The sequence below is a fragment of the Notolepis coatsorum genome (genome assembly GCF_963971535.1).
Source record: "Notolepis coatsorum genome assembly, chromosome: 18".
Lineage (NCBI taxonomy): Eukaryota > Metazoa > Chordata > Actinopteri > Aulopiformes > Paralepididae > Notolepis > Notolepis coatsorum.
The window spans coordinates 78,845,012-78,866,824 of record NC_140182.1 but is presented as its reverse complement, the minus strand read 5'-3'; the positions used below and the strand labels follow the sequence as shown (position 1 = coordinate 78,866,824).

Genomic DNA, 21,813 nt, shown 5'->3' with positions numbered 1-21,813 from the left:
TAGCTTGCTGCTATCGGCCGAGAGCGGCCGTTAGCTTAATGCTACACTGTTGAACGTGCTGTGACTATAACATGTTTTAAACACTCTTGACTACGACGTCATCTTTGACAGAGGATGTTTGTCGAACTTGCCCTGAGCCAGGCCGGCGAGGACTGCGTCAACAAGGAGCACTGTAGCGGCGGGTTGGAGCAGCGAGCTGCCCGTGTCGTCAAACACAGGAGGCTGTGTTACTTCGGTGCCATGTTAGAGACTGCAATTCGCTTGATCTGCGCTCCCGGTAGGCAAGGTCCTGACCAGACCTTGAACACTTCTTCTTGCTTTCCCTTCTAAATGTTTTGTAAATAACGATGTTTTCCAAAACGAGTGTTGCTGCACTACATTTAGGATACAACGCGAGTTATGTGTGAATTGTCTCGTCACTGGTCTCCATGCAAATCGGGTTATTGTTACAGATGTGAAAATGATCTGGTTTGTTGTGTTGAGACACATTGTGTGTTCATGTACCGTGTACTCACAACTAAGGGGGTTAAACTAACCTATAAAGCTATGCTTAGTGACATATGAGTAAAGAATGATTCTTTTCTCAGCCTGTAATGACAATGAACAGTGTGTTCACATATTAACAGGTTTACCTGTTTAACTGGCCGTATTAAGGGTAAAGTAGGAGGGTTGTGTTTCCCCCCGGTTCCCTGGAGACTTCTTCATCCTCCTCTCAGACATGTTGTTACACTATATTGTGTCACTGTGTGGTAGGGATACGATGTAACCCTTAGCTTAGTTGTTGGGGTTGTGCTAACCGCTTGAGAAACTTTATTTTCCTAAAGAAAAGATTGTTTGGTCGCTTTTTCGTGTGTGCTTAGCAAGGCCTGTGGCCGATACCAATCGAGAATTGTGTATTCTCTAATTATGAAAAACGGCGTTCCTCTGTAGAGTGTTTTTGCCATTTTTTGTAGGTGATAATGGGTTGTGTGTGTCGTGTGACCTACAACTGGGTTGGGCTGGCCACAGAAGCACATGTGTAAGTCTGATACCGGGGCTCTTGAGAGGGCCCTCTCTATTCTGTGTTTTTTCCTTAGTAAAAATCAGATAGCAGGTTGGCACATGCGCTGTGTGAAGCTGTTAGACGCTTCATGGAGCTGACTATGACTGCGTCATACTCTTTTTTGTCATTACATCGTATCATGGGTGTGGGGTCGTAAAGGGGTGAACTGGTAACCTTTTCTCCCCCTTTTTTCTGTTGGTCAGGGGTAAACCCACCTGTCCTTCAAGGTTCCTGTCACGTTGCGGTTCGGCACGTTACAGGGTGAGGGGGGGGGGGGGAGGGAGTTTCCTGGTCCCACGCCCTGGAATATTGGGCGTGTGCACCGCAGAAATTCCCGCCATAGAGTACGTCACTGTGCGCGTCTCTGTTGGTAGGACTTCCGTGTGCTGTTGAGGTCCATATGATGGATCTGTTTCGGGGGGTGGTCAGGGCTCCTCCTCACGAAGCTCCTATTCGGGCCTTCTGTGAGTTGGGACTCTCCTTCCATGTGAGGGAGCCTCCTCAGAGTACAGAGCCTCCTCCTCAGATTGTCAAGGTGAGTGGAACCTCAAGAAGGAGTCCTACTCTATTGTGTGTGTATTCGATTCAATTCGATTATTGAGTGTGTATGGGTTCAGTGCCTCCTCCCCGGAGAGCCCTAAAACCAAACTTTTACATGGCTCAAGGTGCAATATATTCTTTTCAATCTGTACAGCTCGCGTGGGAAGTCTCTCTGGAGATTTCCGTCTCCTCCCTATGGGAGGGTGGTGGGATGTAAAAATGTGAAAACATTTTACCCCCGGCTGTGTAGACTGGGATACATACTGTTGGTGCTTCCTTCTTTTCTATTAAGAAGAGTTGGAGTTAGGAAGCATCACACCCCTCTTGTCCTTCCCCTGGGCGCCTTGGGGATTCAATGACAGGTCTAAATAGCCTGTTCATTGATGTGGTTGTGTCCCGACGCACGTATAGTGCTAGCTCGGGGTGTTCTGTAATCAGGCGAATGACTGGCACGCCTTGGTTGCTTGAGGTTAAAACAGCGTTTTTATAAAGCAACTGGGATGGAGGTTTTTCCTCTTCCAACGACCTCAAGTTCTTTAATAGTTGTCATACAGAAGTACAGAATACTTTCATACAAAATGCTTCTTACTGTTACGCTCCAGAGACTGTGCTAGACAAGATAGTATCAAATAACATAATAACATAATATAGCATGAATTTAGAAGAAGAAAATGAGGTCACAGTGTTCGGTATAGACATATGTACAATGTTCTGAGTTACCATATAATATACAATACACAATACTATGCAGTGTACTAATGTACAGTACTATCTAGTGCAAAGCAGAAATGGGATGAGGTACAATTTTAGGTACAATTTACAGTAAGGTGTACGAGTTGTAGTGCAATCCTTCATCCATAAATATAAAGTGTGGGGAGTGGGTGCTACAGTGTGTTTGTGCTATAAAGTGTGTGGAGTGGGTGCTACAGTGTGTTTGTTTAAAGTGAGTGTGTGCGTGTGGATGTGTGTGCTATGTGCGTTTGGTGGTTGTTGTTGTGTAGTGTTCATTCATTGTTCGTTTAGCAGCCTGATGGCCTGGGGATAGAAGCTACTTCTGAGTCTTTCTGTGCTCGCCTTGAGACTCCGGTATCGCTTGCCTGACCGCAGCAGTTCAAAGAGGCAGTTGTTCGGGTGACTGGAGTCTTTAATGATTCTCTTAGCCTTGCCCTTGCAACGCTTGTAGTAAATGTTCTGGAGGGTGGGGAGCCCCCCTCCAATTGTGCGTTCGGCTGCACGTGTCACTCTTTGTAGTCTGCTTCGGTCTTTTGCAGTGCTATTCCCAAACCAGGAGGTGATGTTGCCGGTCAAGATGCTCTCTATTGTACATGAGTAGAAGTTCTTAAGGATCTTCTGGCTGACTTGGAACTTCCTTAGGCGCCTGAGGAAGTAGAGGCGTTGTCGTGCCTTCTTCACCACACTGTTAATGTGTGTGGTCCATGTCAAGTCCTCGGATATGTAGGCTCCGAGGTACTTGAAGCTGTTGACTCTCTCAACCGGTGCCCCGTCGATGCTGAGGGGGCTGTAGTCCTTGACCCCCGACCTCCTGAAGTCCACAATCATCTCCTTTGTTTTGCTGACGTTCAGGGAGAGGCTGTTTTCCTGGCACCATCCCGCCAGGACCTTGACCTCTTCCAGGTAGGCCCTCTCGTCGTTGGCAGAGATCAGGCCCACCACCACTGTGTCGTCAGCAAATTTGACGATTGTATTGCTACTCCGCTGAGCCACACAGTCGTGTGTGTACAGGGAGTAGAGGAGGGGACTCAGAACACAGCCCTGGGGGGCCCCTATGTATGTTGAGGAGAGCAGGTGACCACACACCTGCTTATGAAGGTAAGCTAACGAGGGGTGTGGTCAGACGAATACTGGGATAAAGGTACATTGTGGACCTGTTTTGGTTGTCGACGGATTCTCGTTCATATCTGGGGGATGATGACGGAATGGATCTGAACATATGTAGAGGGGTCTCACGCCCTGGGGGTGGGCCACCGGGCGCGGTTCGCACCGAACGTCTGGGTGGCGCCTTCTTTTCATGTTTAAGATCAACACGCATATCTGCCCCTTCTCCTGGAGTAGGCATGTCGGCGTGGTTAGGGCACGGGACTGGTTCTGGTCACGCTGGTCCGGATCAGTTAAACCCGTTGTCCGCCGGGGATGCAGGTCTGCTGTTCTGGTACCCTGAGGGACTTGGGCTTTTTCAGGGGGAAAATGCCAGGTCGGTCCGGGTGTCACAGGGTTAAGCGCTATGGAGACCCTGGTTGGGTACATTTTGTACTCTGCACTGTCGTAATGGCTTACGGCCATGCCAACCTGTACACGCTCGATCTTGTCCGCTACGCAGGTTGGTCCTGGTTAGTACTTGGTTGGGAGACCGCCTGGGAAGTGCTTGGGGCTGGTTCTCCATTCTTTTCGCTCCTCTCTCACGCATGGCAAAGAGGGGCCTGTTGGGGTGGTCTTTGACCTCCTCTGGTGAACCTGTGCTTCCCGTATCGCCGGGCCCGGTCCGAAGTAATGTTTCGTCGACCCGTAGGCCTGGGTTAACCCTTTTTTGAAAACTGAAACACTTGTACTGCGGTATAGCCGGTGTATACCCACAGGTGTGTTTGAGTTTTTTCTTGAGGGGTTATAGGAACAACCACCGCATTGGGTAACACCAAGGTGGTTGATTCCCTGGTGTGTTGGAGCAGTGTCAACTCCCGGGTTACCCGGTTGAGGGTGCCCCTGCACGTTCATGACGTCTGCCAATCGTGTCAGCCTTCTCTGCCTCAACCCGTCTGGGTGTTTTTTTTTTTTTTAATGGAGGCTTGGTCATGCAACAACGCCAGCATACGCCCCTTCCGCCGGGGCGGCTGTTTTCAGCTGACTCCTTTGGCGCCCGTCTCGTCCGCAGTGCTCCAGGCTCAGGTTACAGCCTGTTGCCTGGTTTTTCCCCGGTGCGCTGCCTGCTTCCGTTGGTTAACCTTTTTTGTGTGCTTACGGCCATGCTGACTGCCTGTTCTGCAGGGTCAGTGTGCCAGGCGGTGTACTATTGGGGGGACAGGGCCCGCTCGGCTGAGGGGCCTTTGTCCGAATACGCTGGCGATGTGGGGGGCGGGGTCACTAAGTGCCCACCTGGTGGGGTCTTGATGCTGGCATCATGGACTTCTCCGGGCCCCCGTTCCAGGGGGTCCAGTCCCTTTGGTGGGTCTGGGCCTTCCTTCGCGCTCCGCTGCTACGGCCTTGCCACGGGGTTGAGTTTGCCCTTGACCCTGTGATTCTGGGGGCAGTAACGAGGTTGTTCCCTCCGTTCGTTCCCGGGTGGAATGCGGGTTGTGCGTGTGTGTAGTCGTGGGGTCAGGCCACGGTCTGCTCACCCTGTGCGTTGAGTTGCTTGAGTGCCTCTTCGCACGGTCAGGTCCGTCGCCCTCCCGGGAAACCTCCAATAGGGGGGGGTGCCCTCCATTAGGGGGGGTCGGGGGGGCTCGGCCCTCCCTGTTCTGATGGTTGTGGGGGGCCTTCAGCGGGGTGTATTTGTCGGCCGGTGGCTCCCGCTCAGCCTCCCTTGTGCATGAGTGACGCCGAGCGGAGCCACTATGTATACAGAACGATAGGTTATTATAACCAAGTTCTGTTAATAGTGGTGACGCCCTTGATCTCACCTTGTGGTGAAAGCTTGGAAAGGAGGAGAGCAGGTGACCACATACCTGCTTATGAAGGTAAGCTAACGAGGGGTGTGGTCAGACGAATACTGGGATAAAGGTACATTGTGGAATTTTATTCAGTGCGCGTGCACATATGCGATAGTGCATGAGTGACGCCGAGCGTCACCACTATTAACAGAACTAGGTTATAGTCATAACCTATCGTTTTCTAACATTACTAATCTTCTCTATCATTCCAATGTTTTTTTTTTTCGACTTTTTTTCTCCCCCTTTTTCCGTGATTTTTCTCCCATCCCAATTTCCTGTTGTGCCAATTCATCCTCCCCTGTCCTGATAGTTGCTTGCATGTGCCCCCCACTGGCCGGTTGTAGGGGGGATAGAAGCCCATCACATGTCCCCTCCGATACATGTGGAGGCAGCCAGTCACATCTTTTCACCTGCCAGATTTTCAGGACTCTCATTGGCGAGGAGTAACGTGTAGGAGGCTCACACTGCCCCCGCCAGTTTCCTGTCTCTGCCGTGCAGGCGCCCTGACCGACCTGTAGGAGTTGCTGTTTACAACAACCAGACTACCACCCTTCGCCTCCCCTCCCGCTAACTCTGCCAATTGAGTCAGTATGGCGGCCGGCCCAAGCCGGAGGCAACGCTGACAGCCGGATTCGAGACCAGTGTCTCTTGCATTGGTGACGAGCACAATGTCCGCTGCGCCACCCAGCCGCCGTATCATTCCAATGTTATCATACAATGTGAGAAATTTGTAGCTCACACAAGATACACTTCTGATTGTAGCCTTCTCGTGACCCGTGATTCCTTTTGCAAAAATAATAGTGTTTTCGCAGGAATGGACACACCACGATTCACTAATGTAGAGGCACTGTGTCTCTCGACACACCCCTGAAAAACTAAGACCCTAATGAGCGATTAGTCAACTAGGAGGAGACATTCAACTAGGAGGAGACAGTCAACTAGGAGGCGACAGTCAACTAGGAGGCGACAGTCAACTAGGAGGCGACAGTCAACTAGGAGGAGACAGTCAACTAGGAGGAGACAGTCAACTAGGAGGAGACAGTCAACTAGGAGGAGACAGTCAACTAGGAGGAGACCGTCAACTAAAAGTTACACAGGCATGTCCAGAGTGTGTGCATGTTGTTTGTGTATATTGTTCAAGTTATTTATTTGTCAAATGCACAACAATACAGGGGAATTGCAGGTAATGACATGTTTGTGTTTCGAGCTCAGACTCAACAGTGCACAATTAAGAAAAAACAATGAATACAAGAATGACAACAATGAATACAAGAAAGAATTGTATATGTTGTCTTACCCTCTCCCACCTGCACAGAGCTGTGACAACGTCGTGCAGCAGGATATCCTGGTAAACAAAACAGAACGGTTTCACTTATGATAAGATAAGATCAGATATTCCTTTATTGATCCCCTTGGGGAAATTTGGGCATCATAGCAGCACGGGGGAGGGGGGTACAGGTATGGGCAGGGTAATAATATAAATGCATAAATATAGGCAATATAATAAATATAAATATGTGAACTAACTTAAGTGTCTTCTAATCACAAGCCATTGAACATATTCACACAGCGGCTATTTTGCTCTTATGTCATGCTCAGGTTGGGTGGGAACAGGGTGGAAGGAAATCCCCAACCTGAGCATGACATAAGGGAATACGGTCAATTCAACCGTCTCCAATTAATGTGACAATTTTACCAAGGCAAAGCACCGTGTAGCTCACAAACCTATTTTTTCATGAGGTTTGGTGGCTATTTCCTCCCAGTAATTTGTCTCAAGGTTGTAAGCGTGAATCTGATAAAGAGATACAGCACTATTAATACAATGTATAACCATACGTTTATCGTAATGTCATCCAGATTGTTCACACAGCAGCTCTGTACCTTGTCTAGCGGATATGATGTCCGGGACGTTCCTCCTCCTAGGATGTATATTCTCTGTCCATCGTGAGCTAGCTCATGTCTGTACCTGATTGGATAATACAAAATAAAATTTGAAAAACAATGGTTTATACCCATGTTGATTAAATTAACCCTTGCAATAAATGGTAAACTTATATAGCGCTTTTATCCAAAGTGCTTTCCAATTTTGTTCCTCACATTCATTCACTCACACACCGATGGCGGAGGCGGGAGCAATTAGGGGTCAACACGCTGCCCGGGAATCGAACCGGGAACCTTCGGATTACCAGATGACCGCTCTACCTCCTGAGCTACCGTCGCCGCAATAAAGAACCATATACGTCTGTTCTAAGTTTTTAAGATTCACACAGACAGACTAATTGTTATTCAATTTCTCTACAGACTGACCTCTCCTCAGGCAGGTCTGTGGGGACATTGTTAGGCTTGAGGTGGGTCCATTCCCTGGTGGTCAGGTCTAGCCTGTGCAGGTCTGTGCTGTAAAGGTAGCCCGTTGTCCCTCCACACACATACAAATAGCCATTTATAATGACCATTGCCTGGAGGGTTGACAAGATGGTTAGGAGTGAGGGTGGAAAAGTAAAGCAAGAGAGATACTAAGGATGTCACGATTCACATTCTGAATCCATCGACATGAGCCTTCAATTTCCACCTTAGAAATGGCATGCAGGTTCATGATTCTCCACACGTTTATAGAATAGAATTTAAATCAGGATATAATATATACTGTGAGTAAAAGTAAACGGTATATACAAGGTTCAGTATACACAAGGTAGGTACCCCAACTGGCATGATATACGTTGTAGTCCGTGCAGGTTTTGGAAGAGTCAGACACACTTAGTTAACATCTGACCGATTAGCTCAACTGTTAAGTCCGCTGGCTGTGGATCCTATGGTCACAGGTTCAAATATATATATATTTTTTTACGTTAATTCATTTATCCACTCTGGTTGGATGGTGTATTGTACTTGTGCTGTATAATGACAATAAATTTTTTATCGAATCTCATTTTGAAATCGCTACCCGTTGAGTGGATCAGCATGGTGCAATGCCACACCTCCGAAGCTTTCTGCCACTGTTGTGTCCATAGGCAGCGTAGCGATTTCAAAATGAGATTCGATTAAAATGCATTGTCATTACACAGCACAAGTACAATACACCATCCAACCAGAGTGGATAAATGAATTAACGTAAAAAAAAATACATTTGTGAACCAAGAGACTTGAACCTGTGACCATAGGAACCAGTAACCAGTTGGCGTGAATATTTTAGGCAACCAACTTGTGTTTAGCGTTTCTCTGATTGGCCAATACGCCCAGACCACGGCAGCGCGAGAGAGCGGCAGCGCGGAAATAGGCTGTCTATTGCCTCGCGCTGCAGCGCGGAAATAGGCTGTCTATTGCCATTCTCTAAGTCAAACTCTAACCTTAACCAGCTCCTTAACAGCGCCTAAACTTAACCCTTCTAACCTTAAGCAACTCCGAAACAATGCCTAACCTTAACCAACTCCGAAACAATGCCTAAACTTAACCGGCGAAATGAATGCATGTTAAAAAATATTGCCATTCTCTAAGTCAAACTCTAACCATAACCAGCTCCTTAACAGCGCCTAAACTTAACCCTTCTAACCTTAAGCAACTCCGAAACAATGCCTAACCTTAACCAACTCCGAAACAATGCTTAAAGTTATGCCTAAACTTAACGGCGAAAGAACGCGAATGCACGTTAAAAAAAAAACAAAAAAAAATTGAAGGGAATCGAACTAGCGAGCAACGAGCCGTAGGATCCATGAGCTATTTCTGGATACTGAATAAGGGGCGGTTACTGGCATATAATGAGCTCCGCTCTGCCGCTACGCTCCGCGGCGCCGCAGGGGCGTGGCTAGACGCAAGTTGGGCGTGGTTAGACACAAGTTGGTTGCCTTTAATATTTAGGCAACCAGTTGAGCTAATCAGTCAGATGTTAACTGTGAGTGACTAATCCATCGTTGAGGCTCGCTAAGCCTTTCTCCACGCATTATTTTGACCTCCGCCTGAGTAACACCCCATTGATGACGGAGACGGTGGAATGTTGGTTCTGCTTAAATGGGTGTAAACGCGGGCTGGTTCGCCAGAGAGCACCAAGGTTCAGAGGGTTCAGAACGGAGCTGGAGCTTGAACCAGAGCCTGGGCGGTGTAAAAGGGCTATTTGTGGATTTATATACTAAATCCAAATTGAACTCGGGCATTTGAAAGATTATGTATATATATATATAAATGTGCAAATTGGCTATAATAAGGTAATTTATAAGCATCATATTCTATAATAATATTTCAAATTGCATTGGTCCGGATGGGAGAATTCAGTACTGTATCTACAGAACCTTCCGTTTAATCATCTTCCCTTTATTAATTTCCTTAGATCTTTTGTACACATTTACATTTACATTTAGTCATTTAGCTGACGCTTTTATCCAAAGCGACTTACAAGTTCTGTACGACAAGTCATCAGGAAGGGTACAACTCTATCAGCTGAGTAACAATGTTCATCAAAGTGTTGCGTGTTACAGTGTAGGTTAGTTTATTAGGACATGTGCATGACAGTAAGGTTAGTTAGGGTTCTTTTTTATTTTTTATTATTATTTCAGATAATGGTTGAAGAAGTGCGTCTTTAGTCGACGGCGAAAGATTGGACGGGATTCGGCTGTCCTAACTGGGGTGGGTAGTTCATTCCACCATTGTGGGGCAAGGACTGAGAATAGGCGGCTTCTCTTTGATGACCCTCCCGGAGCTTGGATAGGAGTAGGTCTGAGGCGGCCAGAAGATGCAGAGCGTAGGGGTCTTGAGGGTGTGTAGTTAGAGACCATTGACCGGAGGTAGGCGGGAGCGGTTCCCTACACATGATCTCAAGAAGGTACTGAACAAGATCAGTGGCAGTTTTTTAAGTTTGGTCATTATTATCATGGTGTTATTCACTGTCAAAGAAAAATCATAATTCATATTCTCCTTTGTTTCATCACAATTTAAGCAAGCCTAGTAATAGACACAATATTTCGGACACTGAATACATTCCCTGAGGTCCATAGATGTACCTAGATACCAAGAATATGCAAATGGTCCTTGTAGAAGTGGAGCAATATTCCATTTACCTAGGTATATATTTTAGGCGAAAATATTCCACGGGTGGAACAGGTTAATCACTTGTACATTGTATATTACTATTGTACTTTACGTTACATTTTCACTCAACGTATTTTTGTTGTATTGTATTTGTGCTGTATGATGACCGTACATACATTTTGAATACATTTGAATCTAATCGAACTAGTCGACTAAGAATTTATTTAGTTGAAGACAGCCCTAGCGCACAAATTACAAATAAATATAAAAACATAATACGTGATGAATAGGCTTAAATGGCATAATCTCTAGCAGGTTAGATGTGCAGCGCAGCCACACTAATGCCCGTCACAACATCATACAGCAATGCATGCTACATATTTCCAGCTAAGTGTAAGTAGAACAACACTACCTGTCCGTAGATTCTATTGGGCTTCCTCCCTCTACAGTTGAGTAGATTCCATCGTTTGTACTGGACGTTGCAGACATGGACATCGTTGCCGTTGTTCTTACCAAATGGAATCCCGGTGCCGCCAAACACCAGCAGATTGTTGCCATGTAGAACAGCTGGGAGACGCAAAGACGAAACATATTCAAACTATATTAAGTACACCAAACTTTTCAAATCAATTTACTTCTGAATGATTGAAACATATCCAAAATCTCTCTCTCTCTCTCTCTCTCTCTCTCTCTCTCTCTCTCTCTCTCTCTCTATATATATAGATTTATTAAAAAATAAATGATTCTATTTATTTTAGGGGTTTCTGTATTTTTCACCCATCCCAATTGAGTCGTTATACCAATTCCCTTCCTGGTCGTTGCGCGCATCTGTCGGCCTGGGGACGTGTAGAACTACCACATGCCTCCTCCGATACATGTGGAGTCGCCAGACGCTTCTTTTCACCCGACAGCGAGGAGTTTCACTGGGAGAGCGTAACGTTGTGCAGAGGATCACCAGATCCCCTCCCTGCTGAACAGGCGCCCCGACCGACCAGTAGGAGTCGCAGTTTACAACAACCAGGACACATACCCCACCGGCTACCCACCCGCTAACACTGCCAATTGTGTTAGTAGGGACGGCTGACCAAGCCGGAGGTACCGCTGACAGCTGGATTCGATCCCAGAGTCTCTGCGTGGTAGGAGAGTGCTTAGTCCACTGCGCTACCCAGCTGCTCCCCAAATAAATGTTTGACCTTTCACCTCTCTGAAGACAAGTGTAGTCCTAAGCAGAGATCACTCCAATCAGCACCACAGGGGGAGGAAGGTCTGTCCTTGAACTAGTCTTTTTAGATGCAAAGCAGCATCTCTAAGGCTACGTTCACACGGCAGGCAAAAGTGGCCAGAAACTGATTTTCTGATACGTGACTCGGATCAGATTTTTTATTTAATTTTTCAATATCTGTAGAGCTCTTACTTTGATCTTTAACATCAGTGAAAGTGAAACTTAAGCCAATCTGGTCTGCTGCACCTATAAAATAGAACTGCTGTCCTCAGACACTTTATAATGTTCATCATTTACCAATTAAGTTTTTTTTTATTTGATGAATATTGTGGGCACATATATATACAGATAATATATAAAAATATATTAAAAACACTATGCCGGTGTGGCAAGTAATGTACTCCGTGGAGCCTGAACTACATCTACTTTTGTCTGAGTACATCCTTACTCATGGTATATTCCTCCACAGTAGGGTAGAGAGTGAAGTACCTGACATGGAGGCCAGCTCTGCGGGCATGTAGCCCTCTGTGCGCACCTGCTGCCAGGTGGCCGTGGAGAAGTGGAACCTCCACAGCTCCCTGAACAGAGGGTAGTCCTCGTTCTCGGAGCCGCCCGCCTCCTTGAAGTCTGGGTTGTAACCTCCGAACACGTACAGGTTGGCACCATCCGCGACACAGCGGTGACCGCTGCGGGCCGGGGGCGCACAGTGTCCTGAGGGAGGAGACGGAAGAGTTTCAAGTTTTGTTTGTCACATATACGGTACATGTACATTACAGTGAAATGCTTGGTTCTGTATGAGCCCCCTGAGATTGTGCTTCATACAGTAAAACAAATTTAAAGAACAAACAATATACAAAATAACCTACAGTACAAAAATGAGGTAGCGATCGTAGTGCACATCTTTTTGTAATATAGATAAAATAGGGTGTAGTGTTAAAGTGTCTAAAGTTAATGTTAAGGTGAATGTTTAAAGTGAATGTGGATGTGTGTGCAATGAATGTAGATGGGTTAGGATGGATGAGTTAGTGTTGCATAGAGTCAATGGGCCTCATTCATGAAGCGATATAAGAACAGATTTTGTTCTTAACTAGCATTTCCTCTTATTTTGTTCTTACCTGGGATTCAGCAATGTTTTCTTATTGTTGCTTTTCTCTCAGGCAAGACTAAATTCTAAGAGTGGTCGAGAGCACTCTTACCCAGATGAGAAACATTTAAAAAAGCCTACCATTCCTAATAATAATACATCAGATTTATATAGCGCTTTTCCTAATGCTCAAAGACACTTTACAAAACAATACAGTTTTTGTAGATACAATAAAAAAATATATAAAAAGGTGAGAGGGGAAGGAGTTCATGGGTTGAAAGCAAACCATTGGTCAATTGCCCCCAAATACGACTTTATAAACCCAGAACTTTTCAATAATAATTATTATTATAACTTATTGCGTGCGTTCTTCCGAAATTGATTATATATTGCTGTTAGAACAGTTAGATGATGGCTGCCCAGGCGTACGCATATTTACAACATCTCCTCTCTTCTCTGCTCCTACAAGTTCTGAGCGCATTCAGGGTTTTAGCCACAGGGACCTTTCAGAGAGAGATGACGGGTGACAGATCCAGTATTTCCCAACCTACTGCGCGATTGGTTCTTGACAAGCACGCAGTCGTTCAGTATTGACAAAGCCTACTTTGCTGGAACGATTTATTTCGCACTATACAGTACGCGGTATAAGTACAAGTACAAGTCTTTATTCGTCATCAGATTAACACACACATGCGATGAGCGACCCACAGGAACACACATGCACTAAGTCGCGAGACGTGTTTGTTTGTGTGTCATTTTGAGATCAGTCGCAAATCGCTTCCTGTTCAATGGATCAGAGACAGCGATCAGATGCCAAAACCCGGCTGTTTTACACACGCCTCATAAGGAGATGGTGGGCGTGTCTGTATGCAAATGTTTTCATCGCGAACACGCATTTGAATTTAAGAATGAGTGATTCAGCATGCAACAGACCTGGGTAAGAACAGATTTGGACGTTAAGAACAGCTTGATGAATGTGGCGGTGGCTTTTCTTATTGTTCTCTTAACAGACAGGTAAGCAAGAATATAAGAAAAATAATAAGAGTATTGTTGAATGAGGCCCATTGAGCATTATGATGGCCTGGGGATAGAAGCTCCTTTTGAGTCTCTGTACTGGCCATGAGACTCCGGTAGTGCTTGCCTGACCGCAGCAGTGCAAAGAGGGTTTAGTTCATTCATTGACCCATCTCAAACCCTGCCCTCTTTTCTTGATCCTCCAATCACAAACAAATCACAACAAAGTTGACCGATCTCAAATCCCACCCTCTTGTTCATCTGAGGAAAGCAACGGTTGTGATTGGAGGATCGAGAAAAGGGGGTGGGGTTTGAGAAAGATTGATTGAGGTTTGCCATGTAACAAAGGGGTAGTTTCTAGCATTACCGATGATGCAACAGGATGTGAATCATGATGCTGTCAAAGCGTTCACAAGTAACACTTAATTTCTTTGTTCAAAATTCTATTGGATGTGGTGGTCACATGGTCTGGCCTAGCAACTTTCAGAATTACACAAGTGATCGACCGACCGCCTGTCTGTCCTTCAGACTTAGGCCATGTTTAGACGGAAACGCTCGCGGGTGAATCCGGATTTTTTTTCCGGATGTGCCTTTTGTTCATACGGCAACAGCGTTTTTGCGGTGAGAATCCGCAAAAAAGTGAAACCACCTTCATGGGTGGAAATCCTAGAAACTATACACCTTCGCGCTATCATCTGAACAGTCAAACCGTTCTCAAGGCTCTTGTCGCGTACTGCTTACATCACAGGCATGCGCCAGTAGCCTAGAAGCGTAAACAAAGCAAACAAGCATGTCTGATTCTATCCACGGAGACCACCACATTGGCAGTACTTTTAAATACACAAGAATCAGTCCAGCGGTTATCACATCTAGTGACTGGAGCCACCGTCTGAGTGACTGCTTTGGTCCAATCACATTCCCCCACCCACAGTCTGTGAATCAGAGACAGAGTAGGGCGGGTCTTCACAGCACGCTTGGTTGTCTCAACTACCTGAGGCAGTGTAGCGGCCAGCGGGGCTCCGTCGTCTCAAGTCGACTACACTTTTACAGCCTCGTCTGCACGAATAATTCCCTCCCAAAACACTAGTCTAAACGCACAATTTAAAGTGAGACCGCAAGACGACTTCTGCGGTTTCTGTTGAGACTCAGTCTAAACATGGCCTTAAACTAGCTGCTTGATCGCAGCTGAATTTTTTTAGAAAGCAGGGTTTATGCAAATCAGTGGTTTCCCTGGACATGTCATGGGTGGCTCGCATAGCATTGCCCCAAGTGTACATGAGGGCACGTCCCAAGTGAATTGATACAACAGTATGTGCTTCATTCTCAAAGGAGAACTTATACTCCGTAATGCAAGTAGATGTCGGAAGCTTCATAAAGTACCTCTCATGTCCTACTCAAGAGGTAGGACTATTTTCAGTCCTAGTCAAACAATCGGCATGATTCCTAGGAGTGATTCTGAGACACTTGATAAAACAAAGTTTCCCAGAGTATGAGTGCTGATCTGGAGTCAGTGACCAAGAGCAGTACTCGCAGTCTCGCACTCAAACAGCCTTTGGCGAATATGGATTCATAACTGCTAGTTTTACACCTAATTTGCATAACTCTGAAAAACAATTAAACACTTTGCTATACGTTGGCATTTCATGCTAGCTGGATTTCCCTTTATCCGAATCCTTAATAATTATATATATATATATATATATATATTTTCTAAATTATTCTGAGAATGAGTAATGGGGCTTTCGGATAGGATACAATTACTCCCAACACCACAATGAAATCCAAGCCATACAACAGCGTTCTGCTACACCGAGCAACTCACAGGTGCAGCCGAGTGTGCCGCTTGGCGAGCAGCCATGCACTCAAGAATTCAACCTTGACCTTTTGTGCTGCGTACTGTGACCTTTATACAACTCTATGGTTGAGACAAACCTCCCGCACCTCCAACAGAAATGAAAGGCAGCCAAAGAGACAGGAGGAAAAGTATGAGAACGACCCAAACTGTATAAACACATTGTCCACCATGTGGGTAATCCCAGTGTTTAAACTATGCAATTAAGGCGAGACACTACAGGTGAATAGGGTAAAAAATTTAACTAATAGATATCACAATGAAACGTCCCCAGTTGATTACTTATATTAAGACAAGACTTTTTTGTATTACAAGTTTTCTGAAATTGTATGTTTAAATATGCAAATGAGGCATGATCTACTTAAATATGCAATAATTTGCATATAATTCCAGGACAGAAATCTGAACATTGGATAAAGCCATTTTCAAAATTAGTTTCATTTTGTTGACATATTAGAGCCAAAGGTTATTACAGAGGGGATTTTGGATATCTTTTTTTATCACTCCATAAATCAAGAAAATACTCAATTTTTATGGTAAAATTCCATATTTCGCCATGTTTTTAGGAATAAAATGTGATATAAATCAGGGTATGAATGCGATATCAACAAACCCTTCTGTAAATACCTTCAGAACATAGATATGAATAGAACTGGAAGGTTTGGTGTATGTGAGTGTTACTGAAGTGGAGATTTCTGTCTCAGAGTATGAGGAAAAACTCTTAAAAACTCATTTTTGGGAAAACACCTTCAAAGTTCTGTATTGTAAAATGCCACACTTTTATTTTTGAAACAGATATTTACAAACACAATACCTAATCAAACCATTAGTAATAGACAACCTAAACACATGCCTGATAACTGAATAATAATAATAATAATGATGTTATTGAACTGAACAGAACTACACACAGGCTCAAAAAAAATTTGAATACTGTAGATATCACTATGAAACTTTCCCAGTTTGTTATGTACATATAAACTAAGAAAAAATATATTGCTAGTTTTCAGAATTTTATGTTTATATATGCAAATGAGGCACTTCCCCATTAAATATGTGCACATTTATGGATGCAATAAGGCAAAATGAAGTAAAATAAACAACTAAATGTGTGTTATTGACATTTTATTGTCACTAGTTTCATAGAAGACATGTTTAGGAAGCAAAATATAACAAAATCTCAAAAACAAAAAAAGTATATTTGCCTATTCACCTGCAGTGTCTCCCCTTAAGATTATCTACATTTCTACTCTTCGACTATTTTGCCCCCTCCACCTCTGCAGCGAACCCAGAAATCAACTTAAACAGATGTTTGCCGAGTCAAGTGACAAGCAAGCGCAAAATAGGGTTGCTGCGGTGATGTGAAATTTCCCATGACTAATAAACTCATGATACCAGTATTGTAAAGATGGAAGATAATGGAAGGAAGAAATGGAGTGAGCTTCAGCTTAAATGTAAGATTGAAATTCATTCATCCAGAGGAAGATGAAGAAGATTCATTCCTCCAGAGGAAGATGAAGCTGAAGATTCCTTCCTGGGCGCACACCACGTACTGCACTGCATCACAACACGGCCGTCCCGGGTTTGACTCCCAGACCCGGCGACCTTTGCCGAATGTCTTCCCCCGTCTATCTCCCATTATTTTACTACCGGACTGCCCGGTAGTAAAGAAATAAAATCAAATCTACCAAAAACATATAAAAAAAAAAAAAAAAAAAAAAAGATTCATTCCTCCAGGAGGAAGATGAAGCAGAAGATGCATTCCTCCAGGAGGAAGATGAAGCAGAAGATGCATTCCTCCAGGAGGAAGATGAAGCAGATGATTCATTCCTCCAGAGCAGAGGAAGTGTTTAAGGAAAACTCCAACATTTTGGGAAATTAGCTTATTTAACATCTTCCCTTGAGTTAGACAAGAAGATACATACCTTTTTTGTCTCTGTGCATGCATTAGGCTTAGGGAACAGCCGCTCCATTAGCGTACAGTAGCTAAACTTCATCACTGGAAGTGGGTCACGAAATACACTCCAAAACATTCCTGTAAACATGTTGTGACCTGTGTATTTACCACGTGGAGAAATAAATAATTAAATTAGACAATTACATTTTCTAAGCAAATATACTCTGAATTTTTTTTTGCCTAACCACTCCTCTCTGGGCGCAGTCAGTGATTTCAACGTGAAGCCATGTTTGTTGACACTCATTCATTCAAAGGATCCGAACCGAACTTTAGGTTAGTTGTAACGTTAGTTTAGGTTCGTGTTAACGTTAGATAATGTACAAAATAAACATATTCCGCTGCTATAGACGTCGCTCTTTTATTTTGAAACCCCCCAGATAGGAAGTTATTGCTCTCGTTATTTGCTTTAGTGTCCGCCCGGTTCTGTGTTTGTTAGTTAGCTCCGTTAGCTAGCAGCCTATCAAGACCAGCCATTGGAATACTGTTTTCTAAATTGGGGAGGCTTTTAATCGTCAAGGTAAGAGGATTTTAAGTCATGGTATCCATAAACTTCAATCGGTTCGGATCCTTTGAATGAATGAGAATGTCAACAAACACGGCTTCACGTTGAAATCACTGACTGCGCCCAGAGAGGAGTGGTTAGGCAAAAAATAGTTCAGAGTATATTTGCTTAGGAAACGTAATTGTCTAATTCAATTATTTTTTATTTCTCCACGTGGTAAATACACAGGTCACAACATGTTTACAGGAACGTTTTAGAGTTGTATTTGGAGTGTATTTCGTGACTGTAGGGAACTTGAGGCTACAACTCTGCCCCACTTCCAGTGATGAAGCTAAGCTACGCTAACGGAGCGGCTGTTCCCCAAGCCTAATGCATGCACAGAGACAGAAAATGTATGTATCTTCTTGTCTAACTCCAGGGAAGATGTTAAATAAGCTAATTTCCCAAAATGTTGGAGTTTTCCTTTAAGAGCATATAGAAAACGTCAATGATATAGCATAAACCTAGAGTGTTGCATGCTAACCTACCAGGTGGCAAGCTTAAAAGATAAGAGTCTCAAAATAAGAGTTGCAGTTATGACTATTAGCCTTACCAAGAACTGGATCTTCATGTTTTGCAACATAGACCGCTTATCACTTGCTGTGGATGTAGGTGACCTCGAGTTCACCATGTGTGATGATTAACTGGCATCGTCTGAGGGTCATATATACCGTTCTGGGTTAAACTCCTGAGGCGTTATTTTGGACCAGAAGTATCCAGGACAATCTAAATTGGCCAATTGATAAAACAAATGTTCAAATCAGCCGAACCTACGACTATGCTTGCACCTACGGGAGACTCCAATTCGAAACTGGCCCCTGTAAATGTCCTAACCCAACCCCCTCCAATGTACAGTAAATGTCCTAACCCAGTAATACACGAGACCCTCTTCTTGGAATCAAATAAGGTTTCGTTCATAATCCAATGTACAGTTCCCCCCCCACCCCGCCTACCCATCCCGGCCCCACCGCACCTCCTCCAATGTACAGTTTCGTCAAATGTATATACTTTTACTCTTTTTGTATCACAAACAGTACTGTATTTGTAAATCTGGTATGTCATAAATGTATAGATGTAGCAGTACTGTCTCTGTCTGTATGTCATGTATGTCATATATGTTATGATGAATTGAAAATGGGGGACCCTGATGTAAACAAGACGAAAGTCTCTCGGGTCTGCATCCCCTTAACAATTGTGTGTATTGAGCTGTACTGTATTGTACCCATTCTGCAATATGTTAATAAAATGTTCAATCAAACCTCATGGTACCAAAGCACCTCAAAGGCGCTAAAAAATTTATTAAACATCACAAAACAAACTGGTCAGACTACTGCTTGACCTTACTACTAGAACCCACCTCACCCCTGCCCACTTTGACAACCTAGGACGGCTTAGAGTAGACGACAAGAGTACAGCAACTTGCAATGGGCCTGGTCTACAAGATACACTACACCACTAAGGTACCCATGTACATGTCAAAATACTTCCCAAAGGTCAGTGAATACCACAAACACAACACCAGAGGGAGCTCCACAAATCATGTTAAACCCAGATTCGGCTCAAACAAGGGACTAAACACATTTCGCAATTATGCAACAACAATGTGGAACGTCCCTACCCACAGCTGTAAAGGAATGTGAATCACTACCAACCTTCAAAACCTACGGGAGACTGCAATCCGAAACTGGCCCCTGTATATGTCCAAACTCAACCCCCTCCAATGTACAGTTCCCCCCCCCCCCTACTCAACCCCCCCCCCCCAACCATCTCCAACGTACAGTTCCCCCCCCCACCACCCCACCTACCCAACCCCCCACCTACCCAACCTCCTCCAATGTAGTTTATTCCCCCTCAAATGTATATACTCTTTGTATCACAAACAGTACTGTAATTGTAGATCTGGTATGTCATTAATGTCTAGATGTAGCAGTACTGTCTACAGAAGATGCAGAGCGTAGGGGTCTTGAGGGTGTGTAGTTAGAGACCATTGACCGGAGGTAGGCGGGAGCGGTTCCCTTTGCCGCACGGTATGCCAGGTCGAGGGCCTTGAAGCGGATTCGTGCGGCAATCGGGAGCCAGTGCAGGTCCCTAAGAAGTGGGGTGACATGGGCTGACTTCGGTAGGTTTGAGATCAGGCGGGCCGCTGCGTTCTGAATGAGTTGAAGAGGCTTGGTGGCAGTGGTCGGAAGGCCAGCAAGCAGTGCGTTGCAGTAGTCGAGGCGGGAGATGACTGTTGATTGGACTAGGAGTTGGACGAGGAGTTGGGTGGCTTCTTTTGTCAGGAAGGGGTGGATCCTTCCGACGTTGCTCAGGAGGAATTTGCAGGTTCTGGTTGTCGTTGCGATGTGAGCGGAGAAGTTCAACTGGTCGTTGAGGACAACACCAAGGTTCTTGGCGGTCGGGGACGCGGTCACAGCTGCATTCTCGACTGTGATGGAAAGGTCGGTCAGGGGGGAGGATTTGGCCGGCAGGTGGAGCAATTCTGTTTTGCTTAGGTTCAGTTTGAGGTCGTCATCCTGGATATGTCGGACAGACAGGCCGAGATTCGCTCGGAGACGTGGATATCTGAGGGAGGGAAGGAGAGGAAGAGTTGAGTATCATCGGCATAGCAATGAAACAAGAAGGCATGAGAGGTTAGGGCTGGGCGATATAACGATAAATATCACGATATATTTTAATAATCGATATCGAATATCGAAATTTAAAAAAAAAATCGAAAAATCGTTTTTTTTATTTTTTAATCCTTTTTTTTTTTTGACCTGCAACAGGGAAGTTTTAAAACCAGAGACAGTGGACAGACTTGTCTTTCTTGCAACTTAAAGTAATGGCTTTGCTTGTCCAAATGACAATACTGACCAAATTGAGATTAATTTTTCTCAAGTCCATTTATTTTGTTTGCTTTCTAATTTAAAATACAGTTTGAAACCGTCTGTACACAGTAGGCTATGTGTGCTAGCAGAACTAGACTCCAGTCACGGTGCACATGTGCAGTGGTTTGTCCACCAAAAAAGCGCCAAAAGATCGAAAATAAACTAGCAGAGCCAGAACTGTTCAACTCCCCTGGAGCCACAGCCAGCAGAGAAGCCGGTTTACTTTCGCTTTTAAACCAGCTGCAGCCTGAGAACTGGAGTGTGAGGGGATGTAACACTAAAGATGGCGGCAACGACAAAGAATTGCTGCAAAATAAACATACATCTGTTGTTAAAAAATAAATAAAAAATTATCGATAGAGAAATATGATAACATTATCATATCGTTATCGCGATAAGATTTTTTTTCTATATCGCCCAGCCGCGTGAATATTAAAGGCAACCAACTTGTGTTCGGCTTTTCTCTGATTGGCCGCGCCCCCCCGCGCAGGCAAGCGCAGCCGTCCCACGTCCCAAATTAAATCCAAAGAGCAAGCGCGGCAGCGCGGGCAACCAACTTGTGTAGTGTTGGGCTGCTGTTCCAACGCACTTGTGTTGGGCTGCGGTAGCAGTGGAGCGCTGCTGACTGATTATTATGTTTCGCGTTTTTATACAGTTATGAAATAATAAACACTGTTAGGACTCGCAATAATAAACACTGTTACGACTGTCTGACTCTTAATAATAAACACTGTTAGGACTATAAACACTGTTAGGACTATCTGACTCTTAATAATAAACACTGTGTTAGGACTATAAACACTGTTAGGACTATCTGACTCTTAATAATAAACACTGTTACAGTGTTAGGACTATCTCGAGTCACGCGTCACTACTGTAACTAGAAACTCTGGGTGTCACTGTACATCAGTAACGTTATTTCGCGTTTTTAACGTCAACGGGGCGATGCGGTGGTTTGTCCCCGGCTAACGTGCACCGCCGCCGGCTCTACTCGGTCCAGCTCCAGCAGC

At 44.7% G+C, this 21,813-nt stretch overlaps 1 protein-coding gene across 2 annotated transcripts in view; it reads right to left on the bottom strand.

Annotated features, from left to right (window-relative positions):
* The window catches only part of LOC311244995 (kelch domain-containing protein 10-like), a 45,125-nt gene that overhangs the window by 7,632 nt on the left and 15,680 nt on the right, over positions 1-21,813 (bottom strand). For both annotated transcript variants that reach the window (XM_084334732.1, XM_084334733.1), the window contains 6 exons: positions 11,975-12,196; positions 10,676-10,830; positions 7,555-7,703; positions 7,129-7,213; positions 6,973-7,039; positions 6,545-6,592 (listed from right to left, as the gene is read on the bottom strand). In XM_084334732.1, coding sequence (XP_084190858.1) covers positions 6,545-6,592; positions 6,973-7,039; positions 7,129-7,213; positions 7,555-7,703; positions 10,676-10,830; positions 11,975-12,196 — 726 coding nt within the window. The remainder of the gene's footprint in view (positions 1-6,544; positions 6,593-6,972; positions 7,040-7,128; positions 7,214-7,554; positions 7,704-10,675; positions 10,831-11,974; positions 12,197-21,813) is intronic.